This window comes from Paralichthys olivaceus, chromosome 3 (assembly GCF_024713975.1).
Source record: "Paralichthys olivaceus isolate ysfri-2021 chromosome 3, ASM2471397v2, whole genome shotgun sequence".
Classification (NCBI taxonomy): Eukaryota; Metazoa; Chordata; class Actinopteri; order Pleuronectiformes; family Paralichthyidae; genus Paralichthys; species Paralichthys olivaceus.
In genome coordinates, this window is record NC_091095.1 from 3965386 (window position 1) to 3983449 (window position 18064).

An 18064-nucleotide genomic window follows, 5' to 3' on the forward strand; every position below is an offset into this window, starting at 1 on the left:
CATCTGCACAGAGACCTGCAACTTGGATTCATGTTTACAAAATGAAACAAAATAGAGCAATTACAGTTTCCTCATTACACACAAGGTTACATGCCTCGTGTTTTCCCCTGAATCTTATTATCTCACACACACACTCCCCACACAGTCTCTGATTCCCTTTATTCCCCTCTCTCCTACGCCTGTTGTCTATGATGTGTGTGTGTTTGTGTGTGTGTGTGTGTGTGTGTGTGTGTGTATGTGTGTGTGTGAGGATTCCACCCACCCTCTCAGGAGGGGGTGCAGATAATGATTCGGGAACGTCTGAGTGGCACACGTGATATCTTCCTCCTGTGTGTGTGCGTGGGTAGAGTCATAAAGGAGACAGAGAACAAGGGTGCATGTGTGTGTGCCTGTGTGTGTGTGTGTGTGTGTGTGTGTGTAGCTGAAGAAGTAAAACCGTACACGAAGCAATAACTAGTTAAATTGGTGTAATTTCTAAACATAATTTAAATTATTCTGACCAATGAGGATAAAGTGAATTAGTCCAAAGATGTTATTTACTCCCACTCGACTACAGTCACAGATTTCTCTCATACGATGCTGGTAGAGTTCATGACATCAAATCTTTAGAAGTGTATTCATGAGAAAAAGCAAAGTATTGTGAAACATATCCAGCTTCTTTGGGAGGAAAGATCTTGATGAAAAACTCTCTGATCTCTTGTAGAAATTAAAAAAGAAGAAACAAGCCCGGAGCACATTTCGTTATAATATGAGGTTCAATATCTTGCGCCACATTCGACGTGGAGGAGCCAGAGGGGAATCAAACCACCAACCCTCAGACCTGCTCTGTATTGCATCCAGCACTGAACATAAGGCCTTACGCACTTGTGCATCCGGTGTTTATTAAGCAGGGTCATGATTCCCCTCGTTTAAATCACGATGGAAACATGTGGATGAATTGAAACATAAACGTTTCTAACAGTTGCATTCTCTCTCAGTATCACCAGGTGTATGACGACCATTTCATCAGTGCTGTGGTTCTCTCTCTAATCCTTGCTGCTCTGTTTGGCCTCATCTATCTGCTAATGATTCCACAGTAAGTGCACACACACACACACACACACACACACACACACACACACACACACACACACACACACACACACACACACACACACACACACACACACACACACACATAGTTTTCCACATTTGCAGTTTGTCCATTCGTGTAGCATAATTGGATCGCTCTTGCTGGGGTGTAGTGACACAATTAGAGAGGAAGGTGATTTCACTGCAGTCAGTGGAAAACCGGGGAAACCCATCTCACTCCGATCTCACCTCCCCTTCTCCTCCTCTCCCTTGCCTCTCCTCCTCCTCTCCCTTGTCTCTCCTCTCTCAGGGGGATGCTGGTGCTGCTGCTGTTGGTGCTGTGTGTGTGTTTCCATGTGGCCTGTGTCATGTATCTGCATCTCACCAGTGTTCAGGTAGGACTTCCAGACCTGCTCCTGCAGACCTGTCTCCTTTTGTATAGAGTTTATGCACCAATTCCCCTTTTTAGCAATATTACTACTTGTTACACCACTTCAAAACAAAACCCCTGCTCCCACTCTTTATGCTAAGCTAAGCTAATTACCTGCTGACTCAAGCTTCATCTCCTGCAGACAGGCTTTAAAAGATCTCAATAAAGGAAATATAAGGTGCAGTCTGCAAAAGTGTGGGTTTATTATAATTATTACCGACATGTATACTGGTCCATTTAAACACAGTTTAGACGAAAGGTTTTTGCACAGGTCTGGTGAGCAGGACTTTATTTCTGTTTCTGCCTGTGGACCCTCTTTATGACACCTTGGTGTTATCACGCTACATTGAACTGTCATCCTTTAAGCACCTCCTCTAATTGGCACGCACACAATGAGCCCCACCACAGAATGCTCCCGTTTCATTTCCACTCCTGACTAATGATGTGTCCAAAATGCTATTGAGGTGGATAAACAGGTGCTTCATTTACTGACTCCTTCTATTCACCAACCTCTTCCTCCTTCGACTCCCCGATCTCCCGTCCTCCTCTTCCCTCTGGTTCTAGTGCCAACCAGGCTGCCTCACCATCCAGATCCGATCGGTGCTGTGCGTGTTCCTCGTTCTGCTCACCTACTCTGTCACCCAGGCCTGTGTGGTAAGTCTCTGGGTTCACACCAGTCAGTATGTTTCTTACACACATGTTTTATAGCTGTTTAAAGTTTATTTGTGAAGCACATTACCACTTGAAACCTGCTCAAAGTTCTTTACAGTGTAAGAATGTTCTTCATCATAGGAAACTGGGATCAATCCTTTATGTGAAAGGCCACATCAGACTTGAACGTGAATAAAGACGGACGACATGGCAGCTTCTGAAAATTAAAGTCAAAGTGTCTGGATGGCTCTTAATTAGCAGATGGGACATGAGCCAATCTAAAATGACAATAAATCATTTTTTCACAAAGATGGTTTCTGTCATTTTAGGGCGTTCTTATCACACTGATGTTTGATCATGTTTCTGATATGTTTGGTTTTAATTATTTGATGAGATAAAAACGGGCTGAGACGTCATGATTAGCTGCTGATGGTTTGATAGCGCAGCTCCATTCTCCTCCTGCACAGACTTCATATAATGTCACACGCAAGATGGCAGGGATTGCTGAACAGAGCGAGGAAGTGGAGATACGTCCTCCATCTTCATTTACAGTCTATTATCAAAATGTGACAAATAAACACATGTATATTGATTTATTGAATTGTTATTGAAAACATTAGGAATCAGGCATCATCTTCAAAACTTGAATTTAAATTAGGCAAATGTAAAATAAGAGTCGTTATCTGTCCAATATCCAACAACAGAATCAGGGAACACATAATAATATTATGAATAAAAATCTATAATACTATTATTTTCATAATTGTGAGCAATTTTTCATTAGAGTTGCAAAACATGTAAATACTATACAACCTATTTAATTATTAAGAGCATATTACAGTAAGTATACTCAGTCTCTGTGTAAAAGCCTGTGTAAAAGTCATGATTATAAAAGGACCGGTTGTGTAATGTAGAAAAAAGCACATGAGTTAGATGAGTTGTCATCTTTTCATTGTTCATCCAGCAGAGTTGAGTGTTTACACGTCTCTGCAGAACACGGAGTTGGCAGAATAAGACATGGCAGCCGAGCAGATGGTGCTGCAGGCTCTCAGAAGAACACAAACATTAATTGTTCAAGAGTAAAATGCTCAATAAAATATTTTAAACGTAAAGTAGCTGGTGTCAACACACTAGTGCACAGTCGGTGTATGTTTGTGTGTTTACCTGGACACACAAACATAACAGCATAAAACATTTACTTGGACTTGAGGATGGATCCACATTTTTTGGGTCAGAGGTCAACGTCACATTTCAAACCCTTCATTAAATTCCTTCAAACTCTTCACTACACGTGTTACATGGAAATACATGGATTCAACTGGTTGGCGGCACAGATTAAAATCTGCCTTTCCAATAATGCTTCATATCATTTAAACTTATTGCATTGTTATGTCACAACATCCTGCAGGTGGGATGTGTTCCTTGGGGGAAAGTGGCGGTGACGAACTCCAGCCGCTCTGTGGACGCTGTCCCTGCAGACACGAGCGGCGTCGGACTCTCCAACATCACGGCGGCGGAAAGTGCTTGCTCCAACATGGCCTATGCCCTTCTGTCCTGCGTGGCCGGCACCCTCACTGTCGTGCCCTACCTCCGCGTGTCCTCGCTCCCCAAGATCCTCCTGCTCCTCCTCCTCTCTGTCACCTACACCGTAGTCATGGAGACCAGCGGCTACCGCCAAGCTGTGGGGTGAGACTGAGCTGCATGTGATGTGTGGTCTGATACGCCAAAGATGTGTGAGGGTTGTTTATGTGAAATTGTCTAATTTCTTTAAATATCTTGTTTTGTCTTAGTCCAGAATCCAAAGCTAAGAAAAACAAAACTTTAACTTTTAAAAGGACAGAAGCAGTATAATTGTTTATGCGTTTCCAGGCAAAACAAATTTGTCTTTTTGTGTCTTTCTTTTGTGTCTTGACAAAACAATCAGTTAACAATCAATCACAAACACAAATCTCTACTCGTGTATCTTTCAGTGGTGGTTTCCTCCACACGCGAGGCTACGACCCCGTGTTGGCGGTCGTGTTGATTTCTGGAGCTCTGGCTCTTCATTCGAGACAACTGGACCTGAAGCTGCGGCTCGATTATCTCTGGGCCACTCAGGTAAGTGCTTTTTTTGTCGAACCTGTTGCCGCTGATGTTTAATTCTTGTGCAATTCAAAAAATCCTCTCAACAGGTCGTTTAGTTGACATAAACGTTATTTGTGGGGTTGTTGGTCGGATCCTCGTATCAACATGTCCTTGAGCTTCAAAGAGCTGATGAAAGCTTGTAAGTGAAAGTAACATGATGTATTCTGAGGCGTCAGGAGCTCAGCTGGTTGGACAGTTTGCAGGGATGATGGTTCAATTCCCCACTACTCTTGTCTGTGCGTCCTTGAGCAAGATACTGACCCTGTGTGTGTGTGTGTGTAGGTAAAAATGAATTAACAGATTTAAATCAGAGAAAGATACACGCTTCAGTTATAATATTTCACTGACTTTAATTTCAAATTTAGCTCTTAAACATCAAATTGTCGTCGGCTTTAGAATCCAAATATCATTAAGGCTCAAGGCTCAAGGATATGTGTGTGTGTGTCTGTGTGTTTACATGCCAGACGTGAACAGTCATAAAGTTTCTATTTTTAGAATCAACAGAGCCTTTGTGTTGTTTGCAAATCATTATCACCCTCTAGTGATAAGGTCGAGCAATTACATCCTGTGGTCGTGCTGCAGCAGAGGTTTATTGTGTTTAGACAACAGAGGATGGGTGTCATGTATGTGTCATGTATGTGTCATGTCTGCACGTTCATGTAAAGACTCGTCTCCTCCTGTGTGATCTGTGCTGGTGTACAGGCGGAGGAGGAGAGGGACGACATGGAGAAGGTGAAGCTGGATAACAAGAGGATCCTGTTCAACCTGCTGCCGGCTCATGTGGCTCAGCACTTCCTCATGTCCAACCCCAGGAACATGGTGAGAATCCGCAGTCGTGTCCGGGCTCGCCCGCCGGGGAGCTGATGCCTCTGACAACATCTCCACAGCTTCCTGATACATTTGTAGGTCAGAGGGTGTCAGACACTCAGGTTGTAACTGAAACATCTTCAGGTCACTGATTCCCACACTTCTTTTAAAGACACTGACATTTCCATTAGTTGAGACATGAAATAATAATAAATAGTATTTAGGAAGACATGCAGCAAAGGGCCTGGTTTGAATTGAACCTGCAGCTGCAGGAGGACTCAAGCCTCCGTATATGAGGCCTAGACCAGCTCACCTGAACGTTACTTTACAACCGAAAGTAGAGAAAAGTGCAGCAACAGTATTTGGATGTGCGTATTTGAGTGTATTCAGTACATTATTGTTGTATATATTAATATACTACTACTAAACTTTGGAGTACTAAAAACCGAGGAGCTGAAAGGGAAATTTTCTATTAAATATTAAATAGCAAATTTATACATTTTAATTTATATCAAATATTCCAAAATTACCAAATTTAGTTCAGTTTGACGGAGTTATCTCCTCTGACCCACTGTGTTTATTAGCCTGTGTGGGATCTAATCTGAGCATCTAGAGAGCTTCACTTCCAGCTGATTATCAGGTTCGTTCTGCAGAAGTGATTGAACTGATTAAAACTGGAAGTTTCAGGCTTTGTGTTTGGCCTCGTAAATAAATCCTCTCTCTCTCTCTGTCCGAGCCGTGTTTGGTTCTGCATGTGGGAAAATATCCTGTCTGTTTGGGACAATGGCTCCGCTTCCCTGACCATGTGTTATGGTGTTAAAATGGAAGTGTGAGCTGTCTGTGTCCACTGATTGATGGACATCCCCTCCACTGATCTCTGTTCCTTCCTCGGGCCCCTGCTCGCCCTCCTCGTCAGGAAGTGATGAAAACATACATCCCTTCGCCTGCGAACCAGGAAATGCACGGCCCCTCATGAGGACAGGCCTGGTTTGTAAACAGAGAAGCTGTGACCACATTCCTCCTGCCCGTAGTAAAAATATGGACATTTAAGTGGGTGTGATGTTGGATACAAATTTAAACTTTTATCATTTGTCATTCCAAAATACTCACCCCAAAAAACAAATGTATATTTATTTACGTGTATAGTGAGGATAAAAACGGCTCATAATTTAGTCAGGAAACAGTTTCAGAGAAAGAAGTCAGAGGTAAATTCTTATCTTGATGTTTATATTCAGCAGTTTAATGCTGAAATATATATATGTTTTGTTCTTTATTAGAAATTAGTCCATTAAACAGGATAAAAGCATGTAAATGTGACAAATACCCTCAATCTTGCTTCTTAATTTTCATCTCCTACACATACAAAACACAGTCCTTTCTTTTATTGTGGTTGCACTGAAGTCTTACAATAGCTCACAATGTGATTGTGTAATTGAAACGTTCGATGGAGCCGAACCGTAGTTAGAACACGGCTTTGACGTTGCAATCCAGAATTGAGCCTGTTTAACATATTAGAATCAAATCGGGGCTAAGTTGTTGCATGATGACGTCAAGAACTGCAAGAACCTTGATCTTCTGATGCAAAGCTAAATGTCAAAGCTGCAGAGGCTGAAATGATCAGGCTTTCTAGTTTGTAAAGCTCCTGAAACTCTGGTTCCTACATTACCCAAAATGCAGTTTGTCGTCTGTCTTTCATGCTTTGGGCCACACAGACGACACTGTGTTCTGGTTAGTCAGTTAAAATCACTGTTGGTTTTCAGTCTTCACGTGAACCAAGAACTGCTGCACATTAACAATAGTAAGAAGATGAAGCAGTTTCTATCCTTCAACAATCAATGGGCCACGCATCAGACGACGCAGGGATCATCTGAGGCTCAGACTAGTAAACACTGGGAACAGGAAGTATGTTCCCGGCACACTGGTGACCCCATTGAGCTACGGTGTATAGAAAGACTTCCTCTCTTTCCTCTGGGCTGAAGTTCACCCATACACTGTTTTCCTAACACAACACAGTGGGACTCTGCTGCCGATGGAAACATCGTTCTCAGTGTTCACCTGCGACTCATCTGTCCTGTGTATTAACATGAGCAGCTTTTTAAAGGGGATGGACAGAGTTTTAATCTTTGTTGCTCAGTTGCTCAGCTTCATTTATCAGTTAACCCCCAAAAAATTGTTAAATTGTTGCTGTTCAATATGTGGCTGAAAACAAGCGAGTGAGCTTTTAACACGAGATTATTTTGTTCCGGAAGTTTTCCTTGCTGTTTGGGTGAACTGACCCTTTAATGTGCCGAATTTCAGCCCCACTCTGACCAGAACCCAAACCTCCCCTCCTCTCCTCCAGGACCTGTACTACCAGTCCTACGCTCAGGTTGGCGTCTTGTTCGCCTCCATCGCCAACTTCAATGACTTCTACATCGAGCTGGACGGAAACAACATGGGAGTCGAGTGTCTGAGGCTCCTCAACGAGATCATCGCCGACTTCGATGAGGTGATGAAAAAGCTTCTTAAAGTCAGGTTTCGTGTTCTGCGTTTGAAGAAACTAAAGATCTGGTGCAATATGAACTCCATACTGTAATTCTCAAAGTTTATTAACTCACAGATGACTTTTTGTCCTGCAGGAATCTGTATTCAGCAACACGAAGCATTAATTCACTTTAGTCTGCTGACACATTCTAATATGTATGAATGCAAACTGACAATTCAAGGATTTGCTCCTCTTCTTTCTTTCCTTCCAGCTGATGGATAAAGAGTGTTACAGGGACATCGAGAAAATCAAGACCATCGGCAGCACGTACATGGCTGCAGTCGGGCTGGTTCCTACGACTGCCTCCAAGGTACAGTAGCTATATTTAGATGCTTTGTGAGTTGTTTTGTACGTGTTTACAGCGTATTAGCACATTTTAAAATGTGTTTTTCACTCAATTTTTGAGAGGCCTGGTTTTCTCAGGTAGTTATATTCCGGGTGTTGACATTCAGAACATTGTCACGTTTCACTCCACAAATCCTCTGTGAGGGATTACTGGCCCCTGTGGCGTCAGCATATTTCACATTCATAAAGTTTCTTTAAATCCTGCAAAGCTGACAAACAACTTCTGCAAAACTTTACACAAACTTAACAGTCGGCCGTGATGCTTTCACTGCGGTTGTAGATGATAATAATACGTACAATCACGTCAGGAAGCAGATGCACATGATTAGTGAGTTTTCTTGTGTTTCATTGATCGTCAGGCAAAGAAGTCCATCACCTCACATTTATGCACAGTGTCAGATTTTGCCATCGAGATGTTTGACGTCCTGGACGCCATCAACTACCAGTCTTACAACGACTTTGTCCTGAGAGTAGGTGAGAGAAAATACACACACACACACACACACACAGATATACATACATGGGTCTATATAAACATCGGTGTTAGAACTCCTGACCTATTTGCTCTGGACACTGTCGATGCTCAGTGTCGGTAAGTTTGGCAGGAAATGCATCACAGAAAGAGCGCTCCCCTGCAGGAAGCTCGTCACAGCGAGACCTGAAGTTCTAGGTTCCATTGTGTTGGGTATCCTGTGGGGAGCCTGCGACAGGAGCCCGTGTTTAATCCCAGTGTAGCCTGGTGTACACAGTGCCATCCTGTCTGCAGACTGTGGGGCTCCATGTATGTCCCACATCGCAGAAACTTTCGGTAATTTGCGTAAGACGACATGCACATTTCCAGAAAGTGCAGTGAAGCAAACATGGGCCATATTTCAGTCCACACTTATGGAACCCCCAAAACTGTGGAGTTGGTGGATTGATGTCCTGCAGAAAATAAAGATCAGTCACACACTAGTTTACATGCACGTGATTTAGTAATAAGCAGATAATGGAAACCACTCAGAACTAATGAACTGATCTGGAGCGTTCACCTCAAAAGTCATGGCACAAAGTTTCCTCCTGCACTTTGGGACAATTAACTTTCAACATCACAATTTATGATTCTGGATACTGATACCTGTGGCTCTGGAGATAGAGCCACTAACTAGTTGGTCGATGGTTTGATCCATGGCTCCTCTTGTCTGTATGCTGAAGTGTTCTTGGACAAAATCAATTCTATAGCTTCTAATGAAAATGACACATTTTCTACAATCTGGAATAAATGTAGACAAACTCCAGAACTGATGACCCAGATGTTGTGGACTGATTCCAGGTATCAATGTGGGTCCAGTGGTGGCAGGAGTGATTGGAGCCAGGAGGCCTCAGTACGACATCTGGGGGAACACGGTGAACGTGGCCAGCAGGATGGACAGTACTGGAGTACAAGGAAAGATACAGGTACAGTTCTGTAGTTCTTTTGTAGCAGGGTGTTGCTACAGGGTGGACAAGGCAGGCAGGGGCCCCTGAGCTGAGAGGAGGGCCTCAGAGAACGGCTCATCCTCAGCAATCATAAAAGGAGAAAGCAGAGACACTACGGTCGGCCCCTTGCCACAAGCTTCCAATCTAAAGCTTCATAAACGTGACAGGGAACAGACGTGTAACATGTTGGAAATAAACATTCTTGTTTCGCCCCCAGGTGACCGAAGACGTTTACCGCCTCATCACTGACCACTACAACTTTGTCTGCCGCGGCCAGGTCAGTGTGAAGGGCAAAGGTCAGATGCTCACTTACATCCTGGAGGGGCGGCAACAAGGCAGCAGGCTTCCTCAGACCCAGCAGCAGCAGCAGCAGCAGCCCGGCAACCCGGAACGCCGGTCGAACGCGTTCGCCCACGGCAGCGTGTGCACCCGTCTGAGCCCCGCCCCCACCGTCACCACCTACGCCACCATCAGGACCCCGAGCCCGAGCATGGTCAAGCCGACCACCTCCACCAGCACCACCAGGTACCTGCCCTCTGTCCCCACGGCAATGGTGTGACGGACCCTGTTTCCATGGTGACAGTGGAAAACGAGAGAATGATGGCGTGGAGCAGCTTTTTTTGAAGAGAAGTCATTTTTCGCTCTTCTTCTACGGAGGCTAACACACTGATCATCCAATGGGAGGCCTGCGTTTAGGATTGACCACAGGCATCCGGGACGGCCTCCATCGGACTCCTGCCTCCGCGGGGCGTCATGAACGGGCTCTGGGACGTTTTAGCCACGTTGCTCTGTAACCAATCAAAGGCCAAGGATGTCTCCATGATTTCAGAGTCGATGCCGCGAAAACTGAATCCACGAAATATAATAAAAAACACACTGCAATGCACCATGGGTAGTGTAGCACACAAGCCTCAAACACATCCAGAAGTTTCCGCCGACCGTTTTCTCTCAGTATAAAACCAAATCAGTGCTGTTGCCTTAGCAACCACTCCTCACGATGAGTTTCTTGCCATTTCTTTTTTCGTTGCCTTTTATCGATTCTTTGGACTCTGACTCAGATTTATTGATCACAGGGGCGTCGCTCTCCATCAGATGTGTGTTTTTAAAGTGGACGAAGCCAAATGTATAATTGTAAAAGGCAGTTTTATTGATTTAAAGTTGCCGAAACACAACAGGGCATTGCCTTCAATCATTATCCGGGATGGTAGCGACGGCAGGTTTCTGCCCCCTTCGCCGAAACCCTTTGATGGCACGCGGCCCCGCGCCGCTCGCCTCGGCGTCTTTAAGTGCATGATGCCGCTGCTGCATTTCAGTCACGTTTCGCCGTCCGTCTGTTCTCCCTGTGATGCTTGACTTCCAGATTCTTCCTCGTCAAAGTGTAGCAATAAACCGTCTCCTCTCTCAGCCTCCTCACCCTTTGCATGCTGTAGCCGGCTGGATCCTTCCACCTGATCGTGTATGTAGCCAATAGCGTGTGCATCGCCACACACATGTGTATCTCTGTGGAGTTGAAGCATGACTTAGAAAAAAACTATTTTCCGTATCGTGTGATTCCTTCCTCATGGACTTCTATTTAAAAAATTTGACTTTTTATTTCCTGTTCGCTTGTTTACGAAGAAATATTTTCTATTGTTCAAATATTCTGTTTTCCTATTTTTATGAACTAAAAGCTGCTTTTGGTCGAGAGGAGGAATCCGTGTCTGGCTTCCTCACACCAATCCAGATTATTTATTTCATGGTATAGCATGTTACTCAACAGTACTGCTTACCACAGCCATTAACTCTCCTCTAATCATTCCCAGCATGCACTGCCTGCAAGCCAGTGGCTTTTACATGCATGCTTTTTGATGAGACAGGCCGAGCAGCAGACACACAGTGACTCTGGTTTAACGTCGTCCTCGTGCATGCGCTGACAGTAGCGGTCCTCTTGAATGTAAGGTGCTTTTACTTTTATTTTTGACCCATCTTCTTCTTCTTCTTCTTCTTCTTCTTCTCCTTCTTCTTCTTCTTCTTCATGAGCTTGGTGTGCAAAACCTTTTTTCAAGGACAAATTTTCAGGAAAGTTTGACATCAGGCCGGGGGCTCCTCTTCTTCCTCCTCCTCCTCTTCCTTCTCTTCTTCCCCCTTCCCCGCTCCTGCTTTAGTCAACAGGTAGCCGGTTTATCAAATGTGCCAACCTATTTTCATACATATCAAAGTTCTCGTGTCGAGGCTGTAGCACGACTGAATGTGTGGCTGCAGTTCTTGTGGATTTCCTTTTGTTTGTCGAATGCATTTTTACTGTTTCCTCAACCGTTTTGTAACAATTTCACAAACGATGGCGATGTGTTTGACTTTGAGAGATTTATCTAGAAGCGTAACCTGATCGAGATGACGTTGTTGTACTTCGTATCATATTTAAAATAGATTTAAAGTCTCTATCAGAGCGTGAGCGCTCACTTTGAGTTTCTCGGTGAAAAATGAGGATTTTTATACACTTGCTTTCAATTTGAAGGAAAGTTGATAGAAACGAGTTATGTACAATATTTTTTCCTGTAAACTGGATATTTTCATACTGTATGATACGGGTTTCAATTGTCATATGTATTGATAGATATTACTGTACATGGTCTTTTTCAGAGATATTTATGAATGATCAGATATTTGTGGTTTTTTTGTTGAAGATGTATTTATTGAGATGTTTTATGTGAATGTACATTTTGTTAAAGATGATATTTTATACTAAGTGTTTGCACTGCGATGATATTGACGTATTATGATTATAAAAATAAAGCCAGTGGGGACGTGTCTCCTGGAGAAAGTGCGCCACTTCCTCTCCTCATTCTCAACAATGCACACACACACACACACACACACAGTGCATATGGCGAGGCCATAAAAGTTACGTAACAGTACAAAAACAAAGTAGCTGATGTAAGAAGTCTGGAGCAACATCGAGGTCAATGTCAGCCAAAGTCCTGCGGTTTGTTTAGAAGGAGCCTCACACTGATGTTATGAACACGTTATGAAACGTCATGACTGCTTATATATTTCAGGATGTTGTTTTGAAAGACTTGAGGTGTCTGCAGGCGTCAGGTCTCAAAACTACAGCTGTCACTCCAAGGCCTCAATACATTTGTGTGTGTGTGTGTGTGTGTGTGTGGAGCAGGTGAAGCAGGAGAGTTGATTGGCCCAGCTGAGATGAGTTAACTCTCCCTGATGAGCTGCCACAGAGGAGAGAGACACGTGAGCTGAGCTGAGCTGCCACTTTATGTTTAATTAAATATATGTTTCATCAAGTTCAAGTGTAGTTGTGTGTTATTCTACACATGTATCTTTAAGGTTTTGTCAACTACATATAAATGTACAGTGTGTTTGGAAATGTTGAGGTTTCTGCCGGAGTTGAGATTAAAGTAAAACTGTTTAACTGGTGAAACAATGAAATTACAGCTGATCCATCGATGGATCTTTGGTTCACTGCACACAGTCATAGAGCAGGTGAAATAACAACAGAGTCCCGATGTTGTACATGTCGCTTTACTGGAAACCATCATTAATATTGTTAATTACACCCGTGGACTTCCTGTTGTGACGGGTGTCAGAGGTCATCACCAGCCTGAGAGCTGAAACAACACATTCAAACTGTTTCCACTTTAAGATTCAAAATTCTTACTGTAATTGTCACTGACGGCTGCAGACAACAACACGATATATTTGCAATGGATCACATCATTGTGTGTGTCTGTTTGTGTGCGTTTGTGTGTGTGTTTGGAGCTGAGCTTGAAGGGATGTTTCCTTGTTGCAGGAAGAACCGACTTCCAAACATTCATCAGTGATATGAAAGTGTGTGTGTGTGTGTGTGTGTGTGTGTGTAGATCTGGAAGTGCTGTGGCATGTGGAGCATCCTGAGTGACACGTTGTCATGGCAACACAACAAGATCCTGCCCCGACATGAAGCCATCGAGGTTTTGTTTTTCAACGAGTGAATTATAAACCAGGCAACACCCCCCCCCCACACACACACTCACACACACACCCACTCCCTCAGTGATTCATGCTGATTGTGTGTAATCACCACAGAGGACGTCGATACTACACTTTCTGTTGATAACCCAGAAAGTTACAACTCTGTGTGTGTGTGTGTGTGTGTGTGTGTGTGTGTGTGTGTGTGTGTGTGTGTGTGTTTACCACCTGCCGGACTCTCGAGATACGATCAAACACGCCCGGCTCAGGAGTGCCAACCTAAACACTCACACACTCTGAGATAAGCGAGCGGAAACAGGACTTTAGGGCCTTGTTTGCAGCTGTGGTCCAGCGGAGCGGCCGTCTGTCAGCGGCCTGACTCAGAGCAGGGCCAGCGATGTGTTCAAGACCGGGACACTAACCACAATCTTACTGCCCATTACCGCCCCCCCCCACTGCTTACTCAATGACCCCGTGTGTCATAACATCCCTGACTGTAAACCCTGCTGGAATCTGGAGCGTGGGAGGATAAAACAACTCACACACTCAAATCTGTAACTTCTGAATTGATTCGAGCAGATTGTGGTGTTAAAGAGAAAAGCAAGTAAAAGTGTAACATTGAGAAATTGTGTTGTTGTACAGTTGTGCCACACGCAGATGTGTTGTCGCCTGCCCGTTAGTAAAGTAGCCAGCGTTCGTTAGCTTCTCCCCTCTGTCGTCTTTCCCACGCGGTCCGTCGACATGTTTGTGTTTCTCCGTTTGTTTGAGGGAAGCCCATTTTTGTGTGTGTGAGGTCAAACGAGTGGTTGAACTTGTGCTCAACATCAAACACGTATTACGTCGGCGGCGTGTACCTGCGAACAAACTGAGGACGTCCTAGCCGGGAAAATAAAGAACCTGGAGGTCGCTGACCCCCCCCGAGCCCCAAAGCTTTCACAACATAAAGATCTTAAAGGTTCCAAGATAATTAGAAAAAAGTAATTCAGGTCATTTCTACTATTTCCGAAAATAATAATTATAATTTGTAGGTAATTGGTTAATACCTTATTTATTATGGCTTTAATTGCTTGTATATTAGTGAAGGTGTGTGATTGGAATAGTAAACACTTTGCAAGTTGTCGTTATATACGTCATGAGCTGCCTCCTCTGTGGCTCCAGCTGTGTTTTTCATACGTGAATCCACATTTCATGTCTGGAATAACACCGAGCGTATAAATCATGGGACGTCTTTTAAGGAGTGTAACTCTGGAGATGTGAGTGTTTAGACACACTGAAGCTACTGTAGCTGTTTTCTTCTGTTTCAAACCAAAAGCGCAGAGAATCAGTGAAACATCCGACGCTGGGCTGACGTTACAAAGTTCAGAGGTCGAGGCCATTTGCTCCACTTCTCCTCTCCCAGGGCCCTCGTACAGCCGGACCCAGAGAACACTCTACAGTTAAAGCCCATGATTCATCTCAACAGATTGTTTTCCTTTTTTATGCTTTTATCAAATCCATATGCAAGGACCGAGCTCTGAAGGGTTTCACAGTGCCAGAGAGAAAATATTTTTCTGAGAATTTCGAGTTTCACAACCGAGCTTCAGCGAGAGCGAAAACATTTCCTCGAGGTTTCTGAGGAAAGCCAAACACACAAATCCCACTTTTCTGATTAGTGGAGAGAAAACATCCTCCCGCTGGATGGTTTCTCATCAACGGTTCAGGCTGTTATTCTTTGTCTTGTACATTATGTTTTTCCTACAAGATCATCAGCACACACACACACACACACACACAGGATCATTGAACTCCATGTTGTGTAAGAACAGCACTGACCCTTACTAACCTTCTCCTACTGCTCCTGCATGTTTGGTCTCTTCTGAACGTCCACACAGATGGAATGTGACGCGCTGAGAGAAAACACCATGAAACACGTACAAAATGTCATAATAGCCTCCAAAAACACAGCGGATCACGGTGAACGGAGGTAAACTGATAAGAGGCCCGAGAGGAAAACAAGGATTCTCGGACCCACAGATTCTCATCGCCGCACAAACGCAGGACATCCCATCACCAGAATGACAAAAACACATACTCTCCTCATTATCTCACCATGAAGAACGTTTTTTTGGCTTCGTTTCTCAAGGTTTCTTAGATACAACAGAAGACTTGATCTGTAATAAACAATAATAATGATCATACTGATAAAGAATTATACATTGCACTTCTAAAAACAGAGAAAATAACAACCTGCAGATGCAATGTGACAAAAAAAGTCCGACAACGTCGAGGTGGTCGAAAAAACAAAGTGATGTTCAATGAAATAAATATTAAACGATGTCACGTGAAAACTTGATTATACATAAATCGGTTACCAGGTGCTTCACGATTCAAATAAAAACAAGAACAAAAAAAACATCAAAAACAAGAAGCTCATTCTTATAATGTCGCTTAAAAGACAAATGATTTGAAACAATGTCATTTAAAAGTCACGGAGAAAGAAAAAGATAAAAGAAACATTTTCACAAGTACTTTTTATTTCAGGAAGCTTGTAAAGAAAATCCGAGTCTGTGACCTGTTTCCTCTGCATATCTCAGTCCTCTGTAATTTAAACCATGTGTGTGGTTTGAGTGAAGATATGAATCTTCTGTCAGTTTTCTTTTTCTCCATTCTTCTCATTTCTCTCTGTTTTTCTGTTGAATTTGTGCTCTCAAATATCAGGATGTAAATTTCTCTCACACACACACACACACACACACACACACACACACACACACACACACACACACACTGACCTATACCTAACATTAAGCTAATTAAATTAACCTAACCCCACCCTAACATTAACCTTAACCTTGACCTCAACCCTAACTAATGTCTTCACCTGAAAATACTATAATATGTATAATTATATACACATAAATGAATGTATAAACAGATTTGGGTCCCCACAACATGATTTATTCCTGCACTACACACACACACACATTGGCCGCTATAGAAACAGGTGGAATCACTTCCACCTCAGACATGGTCAGATCTCTATAAATGAATATTTACTGGAGTACTTCAGTGAGATTTCAGCACTAAATGTTCCCTCCTGTTCTGTGAACAGTAAAAAAAATGTACTGACTCACATATTTTATTGTGCTGCACATATTTATTTGTCTCTCCTGGGGACAATAAAGACGAAGGTGGAGCCGGAGAGAGAGAACATTACAGAGAGCGTATCGCTGCAGCTCCTCCTCTGCACATATGATCTCTGTGTCTTTATTTACTGCTGCCAGTCGTTTGATGTGCATGTTCAGGACACACTGTTCCATTGTGAGTGAAGGAAGGATCTTCCGCCACAGATTTGATGGGAGGAAAGGGGGAGGAGGGGGAGGAAAGTAACAGTGAGTTTGGATGGAAAACTCCATTGTCCTGCACGGGGACATAATAATGCTAGAATCGCATCAGCACAGCTCCTCTGACCCATTCATGAGACTGTATCCACTTAACTTTGCCAAGTGCAATCCTCTGGCTCGGACTTCCTCCCACTTCTCATTAGAGTGGCAGCGAGGAGAGGGAAGCTCTGCAGCACACACACATATACAGAGAGAGAGAGAGAGAGAGAGAGAGAGAGAGAGAGAGAGAGAGAGAGAGAGAGAGGAGGAAACTAAAAACAATGGACGCTGGCGCATGGGAGCCTGGATTTCCTGGGTTTCCCACACACAAGTGTAAAATCACAAGTTCACAAACATATACACTTATTCAGAAACACACCAAAACACACACGTGAAGCGTCATGCAACACGCCAAGACGCCGGGCCCTGGCGAATAAATCCATTTCCCCCATTCACAAGGTTAATGTGGCCCGAGACTCCTCCGCCATGAATGACCCCGGCTCTGTTTCAGTGTTTTTCTCCCAGACCTCAATCCACGATCGGCGCTGCCTGTTTAATAAGACATGGATTATCCGATTAAGGAAATCTTGTGAGAAGTAGAGGAGAAGAAAAAGAACAACTTTGCTGGGGATTAGCGTCATTGTGCCCGCTCACATCACATTCCTGGCTGCTGGGTCTCTGTTCCGGGAGAGGACACTGGTTGACCACAACACACCACATACGTGTCCTGGGACCCGAGCCTCCATCCGCACCAGGGGACCCAGCTTGGAGTCCCAGTCACACAACGAAGTGTTTTAGTGAAAAGTAAAATTCATCAAACGTGTGGATAATCGCCCCCGTGTCCGGTCCTTGTTTTCTAACATACGACTGGTAGAGCTGAAAAACGTGTCCGTTCATTTATTAATTCATCAACATGAAGTGAACAAACATTACTTTGTCTTTTCTGACATTTTATTTAATATTTTTGTAAAGTTGCTTCAGGGTAAGAGGGAATTTTCACCCTTTTGAATGATTCACATTCGCTGCATTAATTGATAATGGAAACAATTGTGACTTTCACACCTAATAATTAAGTTTGAACGGATTGTTAATGTTTAAATTTATAAAACGGGGACTTTTTCCTCCAACTTCTACTCAAACTTCCTCCGACTCTCCAGTTCACCATGCAGGCTGGTGACCTAAGATAAGATAAGATAAGATAAGATAAGATAAGATACCAAAGACCCAGAATATCAGTTTGAGCCTTTTACTTGTAGGAACAAAATGACTGCGTGGACACTTTGTTGAATGTGGAGCACCTGCTGTTGAGTCGTGGCCGCCGGCGAAGATGTTCTACTGGATCGACTTCAA

At 43.5% G+C, this 18064-nt stretch overlaps 1 protein-coding gene across 1 annotated transcript in view; it reads left to right on the plus strand.

Annotated features, from left to right (window-relative positions):
- LOC109643317 (adenylate cyclase type 1-like) overlaps positions 1-12694 on the plus strand; it is a 37277-nt gene extending 24583 nt beyond the window's left edge. Inside the window, exons 10-20 of the mRNA XM_069521318.1 lie at positions 978-1075; positions 1382-1466; positions 2066-2155; positions 3561-3838; positions 4123-4249; positions 4979-5095; positions 7425-7571; positions 7819-7917; positions 8312-8426; positions 9265-9389; positions 9628-12694. Of these exons, the coding sequence (XP_069377419.1) occupies positions 978-1075; positions 1382-1466; positions 2066-2155; positions 3561-3838; positions 4123-4249; positions 4979-5095; positions 7425-7571; positions 7819-7917; positions 8312-8426; positions 9265-9389; positions 9628-9969 (1623 nt within the window). The 3' untranslated portion in view covers positions 9970-12694. The remainder of the gene's footprint in view (positions 1-977; positions 1076-1381; positions 1467-2065; positions 2156-3560; positions 3839-4122; positions 4250-4978; positions 5096-7424; positions 7572-7818; positions 7918-8311; positions 8427-9264; positions 9390-9627) is intronic.
- The last annotated feature ends 5370 nt before the right edge of the window (positions 12695-18064 follow it).